The sequence below is a fragment of the Suillus fuscotomentosus genome, assembly GCF_016647785.1.
Source record: "Suillus fuscotomentosus strain FC203 chromosome Unknown F5891scaffold_62, whole genome shotgun sequence".
Taxonomy (NCBI): Eukaryota; Fungi; Basidiomycota; class Agaricomycetes; order Boletales; family Suillaceae; genus Suillus; species Suillus fuscotomentosus.
Genome location: NW_024539574.1, coordinates 262,627 through 275,462, shown reverse-complemented (window position 1 = coordinate 275,462; position 12,836 = coordinate 262,627). Strand labels below are relative to the sequence as shown.

General features: G+C 45.6%; 5 protein-coding genes across 5 annotated transcripts; 1 reads left to right on the top strand and 4 right to left on the bottom strand.

Annotated features, from left to right (window-relative positions):
* Positions 1-935: 935 nt before the first annotated feature.
* On the bottom strand, positions 936-2,179 carry F5891DRAFT_1250860 (Alpha/Beta hydrolase protein; the record flags this gene model as incomplete). The annotated part of the gene is made up of 3 exons (XM_041369892.1): positions 936-1,230; positions 1,288-1,335; positions 1,383-2,179. The coding sequence occupies 3 exons, from the start codon at positions 2,177-2,179 to the stop codon at positions 936-938; spliced, it is 1,140 nt and encodes a 379-aa protein (XP_041221398.1).
* Positions 2,180-3,130: 951 nt separating this feature from the next.
* Positions 3,131-3,792, bottom strand: F5891DRAFT_1193841 (uncharacterized protein; the record flags this gene model as incomplete). The annotated part of the gene is made up of 3 exons (XM_041367832.1): positions 3,131-3,339; positions 3,393-3,660; positions 3,724-3,792. The coding sequence occupies 3 exons, from the start codon at positions 3,790-3,792 to the stop codon at positions 3,131-3,133; spliced, it is 546 nt and encodes a 181-aa protein (XP_041221397.1).
* Positions 3,793-4,342: 550 nt separating this feature from the next.
* On the top strand, positions 4,343-4,625 carry F5891DRAFT_1193840 (uncharacterized protein; the record flags this gene model as incomplete). Its single annotated transcript, XM_041367831.1, has 2 exons — positions 4,343-4,419; positions 4,472-4,625. The coding sequence occupies 2 exons, from the start codon at positions 4,343-4,345 to the stop codon at positions 4,623-4,625; spliced, it is 231 nt and encodes a 76-aa protein (XP_041221396.1).
* Positions 4,626-5,605: 980 nt separating this feature from the next.
* F5891DRAFT_1193839 (uncharacterized protein) lies at positions 5,606-7,424 on the bottom strand (the record flags this gene model as incomplete). Its single annotated transcript, XM_041367830.1, has 10 exons — positions 5,606-5,776; positions 5,834-6,028; positions 6,090-6,239; positions 6,295-6,497; positions 6,522-6,720; positions 6,780-6,824; positions 6,879-7,025; positions 7,091-7,191; positions 7,241-7,309; positions 7,361-7,424. The coding sequence occupies 10 exons, from the start codon at positions 7,422-7,424 to the stop codon at positions 5,606-5,608; spliced, it is 1,344 nt and encodes a 447-aa protein (XP_041221395.1).
* A 1,560-nt stretch (positions 7,425-8,984) lies between these two features.
* Positions 8,985-11,585, bottom strand: F5891DRAFT_1193838 (uncharacterized protein; the record flags this gene model as incomplete). Its single annotated transcript, XM_041367829.1, has 5 exons — positions 8,985-9,386; positions 9,438-9,667; positions 9,723-10,331; positions 10,383-10,598; positions 11,321-11,585. The coding sequence occupies 5 exons, from the start codon at positions 11,583-11,585 to the stop codon at positions 8,985-8,987; spliced, it is 1,722 nt and encodes a 573-aa protein (XP_041221394.1).
* Between the last annotated feature and the right edge of the window lie 1,251 nt (positions 11,586-12,836).

Below are 12,836 nucleotides of genomic sequence, written 5' to 3'. Positions count from 1 at the left end.
AATGCTTGCAGATGACACCAGGACACCGAAGATGAGAAAAGGATGGGAGGAGGAGGGAAAGAGTGAGAGAGAAAAGGAGAAGAGTTAGAGATGAGTGCAGAAAATTGACAGGAAAGGACGGACCTGGAGGCACCCTCGTTCTCACTCACATGCAGCGCATGTAGACTCGACTCTGGATGGGGAGTTCTCTCAGCTGCAAAGGTGCATCATGATGTTTTATTGTTTTGGTATCTAATAAATTTATTATTTGTATATGGTACTCGGGGGTTTACCTGTGCAGATCCCTATGCGCACCCTCTCGCACCCTCTCAGACCTCCGCTGCACCCTCTCCAGGCCTCTCGTACATCCCACATACCCTCTCACACCCTCAGACCTCCACTGCACCCTCTCGGACCTCTGCTGCACCCTCTCAGACCTCCACTGCACCCTCTTGCACCCCCTCTTGCACATCCCACACACCCTCGGACCTCCACTGCACACTCTCGTACATCCAGTGCACGCTCTCGCATCCTCTCATACACTCTTGCACACTCTCATATACTCATATTAGCTACAGAGACAATATATAAATTAATACAATATTTTCTTTCATTGCATTGCATGTTCACTCAGGCTTAGGCTTGTCAGGAGGTGCTCCAACCCTCTTCAATATTGGGTGTGAGGACACACAGGAGGTCATCTGACAGAAGATCTAGCAAGATCTCTATAAACATAACATTTAGAATATAAATTGGGGAGGTGAACGAGCTTTGGAAGTATTTAGGATGCCTCTCATGGAGAAGGATACCTCGCTTGTAGAGGTGTGTGAGAGGATTGCACAAACCTCTCAGCAAATTTGTTAAGGACCTCCCTGGGGAGGCAGGTCTCAGAGGGCCTGTGAGGGAATGCAAGGGTGTGTACTATTATTAGATGGCGGGAGGGTGGGTCTCAGAGACTAGTTATGCTCTACAAGAAAACTGGGTCTCTTAGACTGTGGGAATGGGAGGAAAGTGCTGCCAAGGGTGAAAATCTCCATGTTTGAAATTCTGAAGCTGTTCGTGGCACTTGCAAAGAATTTCACTTTGCTCGCTGCGGAGGAGTCGAGGGAAATGGCAGCAAGGGTAGTAAACGCACTCCTGCCGCAGATCACAGTGCATTTGGTGTTGATGAGGGAACTGACTTGAGGTGATTGGATTGCGCCAATGCAGTCGCTCATGTCGGTAATACCCCAGTTTCCTTTGAGGTGCTCCCTTTGTCACATATTCAGCATTGTTCCATGAGAAACACGACAGTAAATGGTAACATACACATATGCATGCCCATAGCCTGAAGAGCTGCTGTAGTTTACATCCAACCTGCAATTTATGAGCGTGACAATACTTCGGTAGTTGACAGGACCTACCAAGTGTATCCTCTGCTTGTGAAATACTGCTTCAGCCAGTTCAGACATTGGGTCTCTAATCCTGTGGGACCACCATGTATGCTAAGCACACAGGGTGGCTTCTCGTTTGGAATGCTCAAACCCGCATATGCTGGGTTATTTGGGGTGTAGTACATGGCGTATACAGTCTTGTCACCTACCACTTTGAACTCAAGTGGGGTTGGGAGCGAAATCATGCCTTCACGGAGCGGAGCAGCAGATGCCGATGCAGTAGATCTGAGTACCTGGAACTTTGGCATGAACAATGGTCCTGTAAGAGTGCAGAGCATAGCTGTGCCAGGAGCATTGCTTTGGAATCCCGTGAAGATGAAGGTGTAGTCCGACAGATGACAGACATTGTTTACCAGTACAAAGTCAAATAATTTGTCTTTAATCTCTACGTAGGAACCTGCAGCGATATCAACCACATAAAGGACACTTTGGCCAGCCTGCCACACAACACAGATAGCTTTTGCGCCATTCTTGTCCAGTAAGGTGAATGAGTAATTGTCAAACGTCCAGGGGGGCATGCAGAAGTCTTGCTGCACAACAGAAGGGAGAACGGGTTTGGTACACGCCTGGGTATACTCCCACAGGTTTGCAAACTTGCTTTCATCGGAGGTAAAGAGCAGCTTGTCGTTGGAAGCCCACAATGGATAACACACGCTAAGATTGTTAGCTTCGCTGGCAACCAGCTTTGTGTTGCTCAGGCTAAGTGTATGAGTGTTGGAATTGTAATGGATGTTGGCCACATAGATCTGTCCACCCTCCCAAGGCATGTCTGGGTGTTTCCAGAACTGCCATGCAAGCTTATCACCAGAAGGTGAAAATGTCAGTGTGAAGAAGTAATAGTGACTGGCCAGCAAGCAAGCTAGAGCACTAATAAAATCCTACTGAGTGTGGGTGTGCTATATCGACCCAAGAGGATTGCTATGAAGTGCTTCCTTCAAGTAAAATGCGAAGGGAGTAGATGCAGAATGCAGAAGAATGAACGCAATGGACGGAAAGCGAAGGCGAGGGTGCGAGCCCGATAAAGGCACGATTGGAAATGAGTGAGAGCGAGAGGTTACTAGGTAATGTGCGGTTCTGCGGGTAGCGGCTAGGTATGGACGAGGGTTATAGCCGAGGTATAACTAGGTATGGAATGCTTAGTTTGAACCTGCGTACAGGACGGATTCGCACAGAGCCTAGGTAAGGAACTTAGATGCGCGTTCTCGGAGCGGTCGAGAATGCGCGGGTTCGAGTAAATGAGAGTTAAAGATCGTCAATTGGCCAAAATACTAAGAACATCTAAGTGACTTCGCGAAACAAGGGATAGCGTCCGAGGAAAGGGAAGTACTTTACTGTATGTGATGCGCGAGATTTTATCCTACTGCATGAGTCTCCGGAATCCGTAGGCGAGACTTGTAGCGATGAAACGAGGCAGATAAGTAATATGTAATGCGAACGTGCACGGAATGAAACACGCGGATACATGTAATAAGCCATACCACATTATTAGTCAACCCGGATAGAAATAAACATGCACCAGCGGAACTCGACGGACATGGAAGGACATGGACGGATGGGACAGAAATTCGGACCCGAGGACGGAAGACCATCAGATTAAGTGCGACCGAGGAGGGCTTCGTTTGTTAGAGGCATAAGGAAGGATGTCAGCGGGTAACTTCCTATATCTCCTGACACAAGTATGAAAAGACACTCGTTCCCGCCCAGCGCAGGTCCAAGCATCACATTGGTGCTGCATAGAACTCAATTTCTGCATCCTTGGTGGAAACCAAAGATGTGACAGTGGCAGCTGAGGAGTTGAAGATACAAAGAGAATTGTGCACAGTACGCGGCGTGTCGTTGGTATGGTCTTCTAAAATAGCGACGAGTAGATCAGTGTGGACTGGGTGTACACAGAAATCTGCATAGCGATAAAGCTTGTTTGGATCCTCTGTGCAGGGAGCGTAAGTACAGCTTTATAGTCCAAAGAATGTACCTAGACACCTGGAGTGATTGGTTTGATATTCCCATCTTTTGCAGCATAGATATGGAAGTCCATGAAGTTTGAAGAGTACACAGTCCCATTATAAGCAATTGCGGCACCTCCACCATATTCATAAACGCGCGTGCACGCATTGAAGTCCTTGCCGAAGACTTCCTTTTGAGTCTTGTTACTAATAACCATGCATTGACCACCCTCCGATGCACGCTGTTCAATGCAGTAGATATCCTTTGTGACTGGATCTACAAGAATGGCGGCCAAGCCGACACTCTAATGTCACCATGTAGATTAGTTTGAAATGCCGAGCGATTAGAGACCATGTGAAACACATACATCCTGAGAAATAGCATTGGCTGTGATGGGGGACTTCCAAAGGCCATATGGTGCATATTTCCAGCCCATAGTGTCATATTGATACATCCAAATACTACTATAGCCCTAAAATAGGGATACATCATCTAGTCTCATTGTCCGCTGTCCAAAGGGATGTATCCAAGGATATATCAATGGTGAATCAGAAAAGAGCTTCTCCGTGCCTGCGCAAACCTTATGTGAGAGGGTCAAATGGCATATATATAGACCTCCACCCCTCCATGGGGCTTTTTGACTGATCTGGATAGGTTCTACCTGGTTCTTTTCACCTGACAGCTGATGTTGAATCTTGAGAACGATCTTGGACATTTTGACCATCCAATTGGTACTGCTCTGATCAAAACGCAGCATAGTGAGTTGCTCATTGCCCATCCCACCTCATCTTTCCTGCCCATCCTTCCCACCGGCACTGGACAGCCTATTTTCCCACCCTGCTGGATATATTTTCAGCTTTGGTCAGCATATATGTCCAGGTGGGTTGAGTTATTTCATCACCATATAGAGCTACTTCATTCTTTGATCAGGCTGATATACTGCTGATGCCTCTGTATGGTCCGCTATTGTTACTATGTCAGCCACCATGGAGTTTTCTTCTGTCGAAGATGATCAGGGCAAAGTGATCGAATTCACCCCTCAATTCACGACAGGACTTACTCAGTACTTGGTTTATCATTCCATCTTCCCATCACTAACAGTTTGACTGCTTCAGCTCCTCTATGGTCTTCCCTTGCAATATCTCATCACACTCTCGTACACATTCGGAACTTGTCAATGTTTTCGATGGCCTCTGGGCAAGCTACCTTGCAGCATGGCTGCGCACTACCTTGGGTCTGGAAGGCAAGAAACATAGTGGGCGGAAGTAATTTTCGTTAATATGTTATGCCAGTCGCTTGTTACTCATTATCAGGTGTCCATTCCTCAATATGTGTCTTGGTTTGTCTGATTGCCTTAGCTACCCACTACATACTATACACTGTTCATATGTACCAGCTATCCATTGATTCATCTTAAGCGTCATGTGCGAAACCGGTCAGAGATCAATTGTCACAACAAATGTCGAAGGCGGACACTCGCACAGTCTGAGTCTGAGAACAACTCCCTGAGGTGGAGTCTCTTGAATTAATCATGCATGTCACTATACAAGGATGTACAGACTTTTGGTGCATCATGACAAAGTGCCAAACTCAGTAGAGTAGTACATACTCAATGTATTGTGTAGCAGAACATTATACTTGATTTGTGCAATTGGTGCATTGGACTTTTATTGGACTTTTACCCTAAGCGCTGATTGAATCAACCACGACCAACATTCAACATTCACTCAATCATACATTCTTCAATTTCTTCCACTACTCAGGTTCATAGTCAACTCTGGTAAGCAGCTGGCCCACTTTAATCATTCCTTGTCTACTTATTGCTTGCTGCCTCACACAGTGCCCAACCTCTCGAGTGCAGATTGGTACCTAGCTTGCAGGAAATGGTATTCATCTCTTGGAACCTCCTCGATGCTATCTCTTGCAACCTTGAGCTTACTCCACATTCATTCCAGGCCACACTTTATTCATGAGTAAGCTCATCCAAACAGAATGATCCCCAGGTTTTATTGGGAACTCTGCCCAAGACGCTGCATTTAATGTTTGCTGCTGCCGGGATAATCAGTGATGGTCCATGGGATGGATAGTATGGTATCGAGTCCAACTCGTCAGAAGACTTTGACTGCCTACCCCAAGTACGTGAATTTCAATGACCCCGAGACAGCAGGTGATGTCCTTGCGATCCTGGGTGGCTTGGGAGTGAGCTGCAACTCGGACAGATGAGTTAACACAACACGAAAATGAACTCACTAGATAGCCTCGAAAATGTCGGCCATCATCTTGTGAAACTTACGTGGCGCCGTCACCTTCATGTCTTCAAGAAATTTTATGTGAAAAAAGTAGACCTCGCTGAATAGATTGCCAGTAAAGTTGAACTTAGTTGGGGATCCATTATCCTTCCAGAAGAGTGCAGCATACACCTATGCACTCATTGTTAGTACATGGACTTGGGCTCACAAGTAGATCAATAGATATACCGAAGTACTGGTTAAAGCAACCATTGGAATGGTAACCTCAGGCCGCTGGGCCTTGTTGTTCGCTATCTTCTTGAAGTGGTCTGAAAAATTCACCTCGACCGACTTGAGCCCGTTGAAGTAGCGCCCCTTCATTAGATATGGTAAAATATCAGCAAAGTACAGCCTGTTTGACTGCGGAATGGGGTCGTTCTTCTCCTGGAGAGTGCACATGGCACTGAGCAAAAAAATATGTGTAACTGGGAACATAGTCACTTACATTGAAATGTTGTTCATAATGGTAGACGTGGTTGACCAGCAAAGCCTTCGCAGCGTTGACACAGTCAGGGCCAAGACGATAATACGCTGATACTTGAGCACAAGCGTCGTCTTTTAATTCAGTGTGAAAAAGTGGCACTCGGGCCTCAACCTGTATGCGAGGTTCAACCAACAGTAATATTGCAGAGTCTGACTCTTCAGCGTACCAGCGTGGCGAGAGCTGTCACATACAAGTCATCACTCTTGAGGCAATCCTGGATAGGCGAAACACCGCAGGCACGAGCTGCTGTTAAGAGTGCATCCTGCATAAACAGGCTCTTCTCCGTGAGCTCCGGATAGCTGTTGACAAATGTCATGTGAACTTTTGCCTCCAATATCGCTCTTTGGACCACACGACGGGTGTCAATATCTTGATCTGTCAGCTTTAACTTACCAGTGTCTGTCTGTACGAGTTTGGGCCTTCCAGAGCATTCAACAGGAGCATCTGGGTCGTCCTCCTCAGAGTCACTGCAGTCATATGACACCATGACAGCCTCAGGTTCCGATGATGGGAAGGGAAATGATTCAGCGGTCTGCATAGGCTCAGGTTCCTCGTCTGATGCGACAACTTGAGTATCTGCCCAGACAGGTGTCTGCAGAGGATCTGAATCATTTGAGTGCAAAAAATAACTGCCAGAGAACTTTCACTCACCTCATTTGCTCGTTTCTGATCATGTGCAGACTGAGTTTTGGTTATCTGAGGGATGGTACTATAATTTCAACACAGAAGTAGATATCCGAGTCGACTTACCTTGGTGGTCCTTGGTTGAGACGATGGGAAGGGAAATGGTTCAGCGGTCCGTGTGAGCTTCTTTGGGGCAGCGGTGGAAGGCCAGGTTGGTTGGGTCAAAATGAAATCAGCATGTTCAGCTTTTGACCTTGAAACGAACACTGGTGTCTGAGGGAAGCCAATTAAAGGTATGATCAGTTACTATGAACAGTAAGCGCGACAATGATACATACTTCGGCTGATAAGGACTGGGGCTCCTCGTCCACTAAAAATTCATCGTCAATCGCCTGCTGGGACGTGCCTGACTGTTGCTCCTTTTCTTTTACTGCGACACCTGTAATGTCACTGAACCGCCAGATACAATTAAGATGAAGTTGACTGACCTTTCATTTGTGCGACAGGGCTCATGCGGCCTTCATCAACATCAACATCGGAATCTTGCGGTTCGGTAACTAGATGGTACCTTTAAATTAGTCATCATGATAACACGAGTCGGTGCTCACATGTTCGGCGCTTCTTGGTATTGCAGGACACCTCACTCGCAACTATGTACCGGTACAGTTTCATGTAAGTGTACTACTACTATGATCCTGAATTAAGTTCAAACACTTACCTCGACGCTTTTTAGGCGCAGGTCCGGGGATCTGTCACAACCCCTTAAACGAATTAACGCAGGGCAGAGACTAGGACTCAAACAACAAGATAATCACAAAGAGGATAAGGCAGCAGGTACGTCTTGGATTGCTCACTTGGAGATACAAGAGGTTTGAACTAAAGAACTACTGACTATGATGATCTACCTATATACACATATTGAAACTGAGATCGAAACTGAGTATGAACTAACTACCCAATCAGAATAATTAAAGGTATCGTACGATTCTATATATAACTATGATGTCATAACATGTGCCGCAGCCGCAGTAAGACTCTGGAATATTCCAAGAGTGTCGCGAGGCATGACATCAACATCTTCGGCATTGTCCGATAGATCACGTGACTCTGGTAATTCTACAATAGACGCAATAATAGGAACTTCTTCAACAGTAAACATATTCTTAGGAACAGGCGCTGTGGCTGGGCACTTAAAGGACTTAGAATTAAGGAACGAATAATGGTTTGTATTTGGAACTCGTGACAGGATCTCAGCGTCTGGACTACTATGATCACCAGTAACTGCTATGCCACGGCGGCCATGCTTGCCAGTTGTAGACCCTTGGGGTTTCCTTTGTGCAGTTTTTCTCACCATGGGCTTTTCTGCAGCAGGATGCTGCCGACATGGTTTCGTAGTCATCCAGACTAGTGCCGTATCCTGTAAGTGCTGCTCAAATTTTTACTAGCTCAATCATCTGCTGACCTGCGTTCTCCATAGCTCTTTTTTTTGCGCCTCGTTGATCTGTTGCAGTAACAGGTGTTCGCAGTGGTTCAGATTCGGTATAGTGGTAAGTACTTACTCCCAGAGGGCCGACCAGAACCTGTATTGTTGCTGTGTGACATGCTAACCTGAACGGTATAGTAAATGAGTGTATATGTTTTGAAGCAGTAAAGAATGTGATGTGGGGAATAGCTAAATGGCTTGCACCACTGGCAGCTTCGGTATGCATATTTATGTATCTTGCATGGATGGTGCCATTGCCACTGGGAAAAACTCACATGTCCAACAGTTCCCAAAATGAGCATTGTTTTTCGAGCATCTCATTTGGATTAGTCCAGGTCCCTGGGTGCTCAATGTACAGGTGCCGCGTGATGTACTATGCCTCACGGCTGAGTCGTTCAAAAAGTACTACTAGTAGCCTGCCAGAATGTTTTGGCATGGAGTTTGTCATACCTCCAAGTCACACTTCCCCACTTGCACCTACAGTTTTTCTTTAGACCCACCCACTACTCCCTTTAATTTTTCACACCACAGTTTCACATTCTGTAGTTCCTTTTTAATCAAGCATCTTTGTATTATGAAGTATCCGAGTTGAGCGCAAGCTATGAAAATATATACAGCTATTCATACTATACTTAATTAATGCAATGCTGACAAACTTAGTACTAATTAGTTGATAGTGATAGACGTCGTGATATCATGTATGAACCAAGCTGAAAATTTTGAAACAAGCTACATATGCTATGTGATATCTACTCTACCCTAGCCATCATCATGTCAAGTTGAGCTAGTACATTGGTGGACGAGACCTGCGAGTCCCCAACATTTAGCATGTGAGATTTCTGATAGTCGAACACGATTTTCTGGATGTGGTCCAAGTTACCGATATGGTGCATGATGTCATCAAATGTCTCACTCCCCTCATGTTGCGTGAATGGCAGGATGACTGGTGGATGAGGAATCTGCTCCCGCAGCACTAACTTAACAACTGCTCCAATAGTGGCGATGGCATAGTTGAGTTGTTGGAGTCGGTCTGACGTCGAGGTGGAGAGGAATTCTGAGATGCCGAGGTCACTGCACCATATGAAATGGATAGCGATGTGAAATATCAAGGGGTTATCAAGAACCCCATCAAGGATGGTGACATTCCCATCCTGAAAAAAGATTGAAATTAGTGCGTATTTGAAAATAAAATTGAAACGTACTGCATCGACTGTAAATTTATGCATGAAGGCTAACGGGTTACGAGTATCGTTGATCAACGCTGTTATGACACGACCATGAAATTGGATCGGCATGAGACTGGAGTCTACTGGGGGGTAGAAACTATAGCCCAAGGCGAGACAACTCCGTACCATGGCCAATAGCTTGCGAAAAGTGTTGTTCCACGCGACTGTCACTTGCTGACGTTGATTACTTGTTGTTTTGATAGTAACTACAAAAAATATAAATTAGTATCCAAATCGGCAAATTATTTGTAAAAAATATACCGTTCATACCCGGCACAGATGTCGCCTCTGAAATCGCGAGAGAAACAAGTGCCGCCTTCTCATCATCAGTACCAGCCATTGCAAACGTTGTCAAGACAAATCTTGAGATTCTGCGTTTTGCACAATCTACAATCTGTTTTTTCACATCGGGCCTGACGTTAATGACGACAAGGGCGGGCGTAGCTGGCTGCACAGCAGCGGGAATAGTGATAGGGGCCATCGCAGGCTGCATGGTCTCGAGGGCAGCCGTTGTGGTTGTGGGCTGAGACGTCCGAGAAACTCTGGGCTCAGGTATGAAGTATGGTGTGACGGAGGGTCGAGGGCGCCTTTGTCTCTCAGGATGCTCAGGCTGTGATGACTCTGCCGGCAACTGGGGAACTGGTGGATGGTAGAATGAGTCGAGTTGGGCTGAGTAAGGAATGAAAGGGTGGATGTTATCGCCAGCGTCAAGTGGTTTGCTGGTAGACGATGGCCCGGAGGTGGGTATGCTAGAGCTAGATGATGGCGCAGCACCCTCATCCGTTAGCGACTGTGGTAGACTACCAGTAGTTGTCGCGTATTGTGGGTCTGTGATATGGAGAAATCTTGAGATTGGAGACATGTCATTATCTGCTTGATCTGTTAACGAGCGGTTGGTGTGCCACTAAGTTGGGTACTTACTGTTCGAACCTGTAATTCCATCTGTGAATCCATCATAGCCTGATGACAAGAAAAACCCATCTTGAAGTTGGTCATGGAAATGTGGATCGCCCAAGTTGTCATTATCCTGTGCCTGCATACTTTGCTTGGAGAAAACAATGGCAGTAGGGAGAAAGAAGATGGTGATCACAGTGGGAGAGCTGGCATCACATGCCAGAAACATGTTGTCCAAAAGCCCTTGTACATAATGAAAATTTAAGTAGAACCGGATACTAGCCATACAATCGTGATCTGATGTTTAACGATTGCACTGCTAATTGGTTGATATTAGTATACGGGTAAGAGAGGGCATGAGTAATTCACGTAAAATAACAGATGGGGAATGGAGGCGACAACTGAATTGACTCGCGATGAGCGTGCCGGTTGGGCAATCAAATTCAAACTGTATTTGATCATGTTTACATTGAGGAGGATCAGGGGACCTTGGCAGGTAAGCGGCATTACAATTGGGTAATCAACACAGCTACACGGAAGAGTGATATTTATGGAAAGGTCCAAACGATGACACATATGGGATGGTCCAAACGATGACATATATGGAATGGTTGAAACGACGACATATATGGAACGTTCTATGACAACTGTTCGAACGTTCAGTCAATTGTATTGCAATTGTATCACGCGGAAATGAGCATAATAACACAACAACATGAGGGGTGCATCTGACAAATCTCTAGTACATTGTAAGTGTATATGCGAATTCATGAACCGCCAGGACACAATAAATACTTCCATATAAATAATGATCATATGAGAAAAAAAGATTGAATATGAAACGAGAAGTGTGATTTGAGTGGTAAGAGCCTGCAACTTGTGATGAGTTGAATACTGATGAATTGAGGATTTCCCGTACCGCTGGAAGGGTGATTATCAGCCAGCTGACTTTTCAGAGCCCGCACCTTCGCATGAATCTTCAGAGCTATGGTTCGAGTCTTCTGGTAACTCGTCTGGATAAGATTCATCAGACGAGTCTGGGTCTGAGTCAGAGGGTTCCCTAGTGCTGATGCAGGGAAGTCCACTGCTAGGGTGAAGAGGAAATGCTGCAGCAGGCTTCAAAAATGCCTGCTTGACGCATGAATTGAGGAGTTTTGCAATCTGGTCGGTTTGGGCACTGCTGACACAGAGGATCTCGCATTCGTCCTTGTAGACGGTGTAGGGATTCATTTCTGGTTGGGCTTGTAGAGACTGTTTTTACCTTACCTTATGTTGGCACTTTTGTAGCTTACATAATCAAGCAATCTTTTCACCAGTTACCAGTATGAGTCAGAGTCCTCAGTAGTTTTTATGATATTTCCTCTCCTCTGAGCCTTGAGCCTGGTCCAGAAACCCTTTAGGGTCGAATAGCAGCTAGGTTCTGCAAGACCCAACACATTGTTCAGACTCACCATCTGAATTGTTATACCTTCAACGGCTTGAAGATATCGCTTATCATCTTCAAGTTCTGCCTGGCCATGCTGTAAAAAAATCTTTCTGAAGCCCTGCAATTCCCCTTCCGCCATCTTGAACTGTCGTTCATTTTCACCATAGATGCTAATGAGGAATGCTTCATATTGTGCAACTTCATCAATTTCCCACGTTGCCAACACCATGCGTTGGTGCGCTGTAGGGATTCATTTCTGGCTGGGCTTGTAGAGACTGTTTTTACCTTACCTTATATTGGCACTTTTGTAGCTTACATAATCAATCAATCTTTTCACCAGTTACCAGTATGAGTCTGAGAGATCAGCAAGTTTTTATGATATTTCCTCTACTCTGAGCCTTGAGCCTGGTCCAGAAACCCTTTAGGGTCGAATAGCAGCTAGGTTCTGCAAGACCCAACACATTGTTCAGACTCACCATCTGAATTGTTGTACCTTCAGTGCAACCTCGCGACTTGCGAGCTTGGCCTTGTATCCTTTGTACAAGGTTGGAGTCGACATTTGGGAGAGGCCGCTCTCCAATTGTTCTTGAAGCTTTCAGACCATATCAATGAGTCATTGGTGTCTGGAAGTAAATATATCATACCTTCTGTGTTTCTTCCAATGAAAATTCTGGTTGGAATTTTGACTTCATCACCTGAGCTGCATAACAAAGCTCCAATGGAGCTGGATTGGAGGGGTATGGAAGATACTTCCTTGACAATCGAGAATTTGATGTTTTGTCACACCTACAGAATAGGCTCTCATCTGCTTGAGAAGGTGCAGGTTTGCTTTGCTGTGAAACACTCAGATGTGAGGCATTTAACACCGTGTTCATTGTGTTTAAAGAGCCTGAGGAGACTGATCTTTGGCTTGAATTACAGAGAGTCGTTCCAGATGGACTTGAGGAGTCAGGTGAAGACAGAATTACGGGACTGTTCATTTGAGCAGGGGACAAAGGTGGACTGCTTGACGGAACAGGAGACAAGGGTGGTGAGCTTTCCATCTTATTGTGTGC